This window comes from Galeopterus variegatus, unplaced genomic scaffold, assembly GCF_000696425.1.
Source record: "Galeopterus variegatus unplaced genomic scaffold, G_variegatus-3.0.2 Scaffold453, whole genome shotgun sequence".
In the NCBI taxonomy this organism is placed as follows: domain Eukaryota; kingdom Metazoa; phylum Chordata; class Mammalia; order Dermoptera; family Cynocephalidae; genus Galeopterus; species Galeopterus variegatus.
This window is the reverse complement of record NW_007726564.1, coordinates 203,191-205,239: the sequence shown is the minus strand read 5'-3', so window position 1 is coordinate 205,239 and position 2,049 is coordinate 203,191. Positions and strand designations below refer to the sequence as shown.

Below are 2,049 nucleotides of genomic sequence, written 5' to 3'. Positions count from 1 at the left end.
GGCACATGGTACTTTAGTGAGAGGCTCAACTCAAAAAAGTTTTCCAGTTAAGCCCTGATTTTAAATTTTCTTAGATTCTCTAATGCAGGATCTGTGAAATTTTGGTATATAAATAGTAAATATTTTAGTCTTTGTGGGCCATACAGTCTGTCCTGATTACCCAGCTCTGGCATTGTAGAATAAAAGCAACCACAGACAATAGGTAAATAAATGGGCATTGCTGTTTCAATAAAACTTTATTTACAAAAACAGGCAGTGGGCCAGATGTTGGCCATAGTTTTCTGATTCTTGCTCTAATGTATTATCATAAATTCTAGTAGCACAGCATTCCATACTTAAACAAGAACAGAGCCCTCCAACAGGAGAGTATTTGGAAGTGTTGCAAATGATCTTTATCTTGGAAAAAAATGGTGGAGAGAATTATTTCTGCAGTATCTTCTGATATTTCAATTATAATGGGGTAGAATGAAACAACTCAGGGTAAACAATCCATCAAGCCAACAATTTTCACTGACGAAAATTGTAGGTGCTGGTCAGAGTATGTGCATTTATATTTAATATTTTGGTCTCGTCTAGATAAATCCATATACTCAAGCAGACTGGGGCTCTATACTGGGATCTCTAAGTCTGTTTTCTCAGAATAAAGGGAAAAAGAGGAAACAAAAACTGCTAACAGAACAGTCAGGAAAAATAATCAGCAAGATACAAATCTATTATCTCCTTAATCTTGAAAGGCAGAGGTTTTTAATTCTCTTTCTTGGGTCATGGGGCTGATCACCACGATAGGACAGCATGGTTCAACTCCAGGCACTCATTTCTAGTAATTAGTTTGAATACTGATAACCCATTTCAAAGCCTGCAGATAGTAACGTGCTGGGTCAAATCATTATGGGAACGTATGTTAGAAAACAAAAACAGCTCCATGTATCTAATCCCCTATTTCAAGTTATTTAAGATGTGTGCTTTTCAGGACAGAAGAGTTACATGTGCCCTTGAGGTTTTTCTTCCAAAGAAGTTTTATTTATTGAAACAAATTAAGAGTAATTTCTAATTTGCAAAACACATAAAAAAAAACAGCAAAAAACAAAAACAATAACCAACTCTCCTAGTGTACATACGGCTCTGAATCAGCAAACAAAACCCAAAATATTATTGCTATAATGTGTTGTAGTCATGTTCTACATCGACTCACATCGCCTATGCAAAACCAAAACACAAACAAAGCCTCAGAATGCTCCACATAGACGTTATTTCTTGCATATTAGCAAAATTAAAACACATGAGCTCTAACCTGTTCCCAGCCTCTCNGCAAACAAAACCCAAAATATTATTGCTATAATGTGTTGTAGTCATGTTCTACATCGACTCACATCGCCTATGCAAAACCAAAACACAAACAAAGCCTCAGAATGCTCCACATAGACGTTATTTCTTGCATATTAGCAAAATTAAAACACATGAGCTCTAACCTGTTCCCAGCCTCTCTAGGGGATTCTGCCTGAGAAGCAATGAAATCAGATCTTGGGCATCAGGTGGAGGGGCCTCATCCTTTTCAGGCCAGTTGATCTCATCTAGAAGGAAAAAAAGTAGTTTACAACTTCATTGTTCAAAGTGTGGTCCAGGTTCCAACAGCAGAGACATCATCTGGGTTTATTACAAATGCAGAATTTCAGGCCCCACCCCTGACCTACTGAATCAGAATCTGCATTTTAACAAGTTCTTCAGTTGATTCCTATGCACAGTCAAGTTTGAGAAGCACTGTTTTACAAGACATTAATAGCACAGCTTTCTACAAAGTCAGGAGAGAATATTTCAATAAGCAGTAACTTTCTTTCGCTTTTGTGATTCATTTTTCTTTCACATAACTGGCTACCAACAAGTTGCCCCTTCTAGTTATTAAGAGGACTTAATATAACAGAAACTCTAAACACCTGCATTTCAGGTGGAAAGCTATCCAGGGATCATCGAAGAGTAAGATTTTCTCTCCTATTATCCTCAACTGAGAATCTGGCCACAGCCACAGAGTTCTTCTGCTCTAAGAAGCGAAAA

At 37.3% G+C, this 2,049-nt stretch overlaps 1 protein-coding gene across 1 annotated transcript in view; it reads right to left on the bottom strand.

Moving 5' to 3' along the window:
• MAST4 (microtubule associated serine/threonine kinase family member 4) overlaps positions 1-2,049 on the bottom strand; it is a 168,583-nt gene that overhangs the window by 31,145 nt on the left and 135,389 nt on the right. Inside the window, 1 exon segment of the mRNA XM_008568933.1 lies at positions 1,470-1,571. Coding sequence (XP_008567155.1) covers positions 1,470-1,571 — 102 coding nt within the window.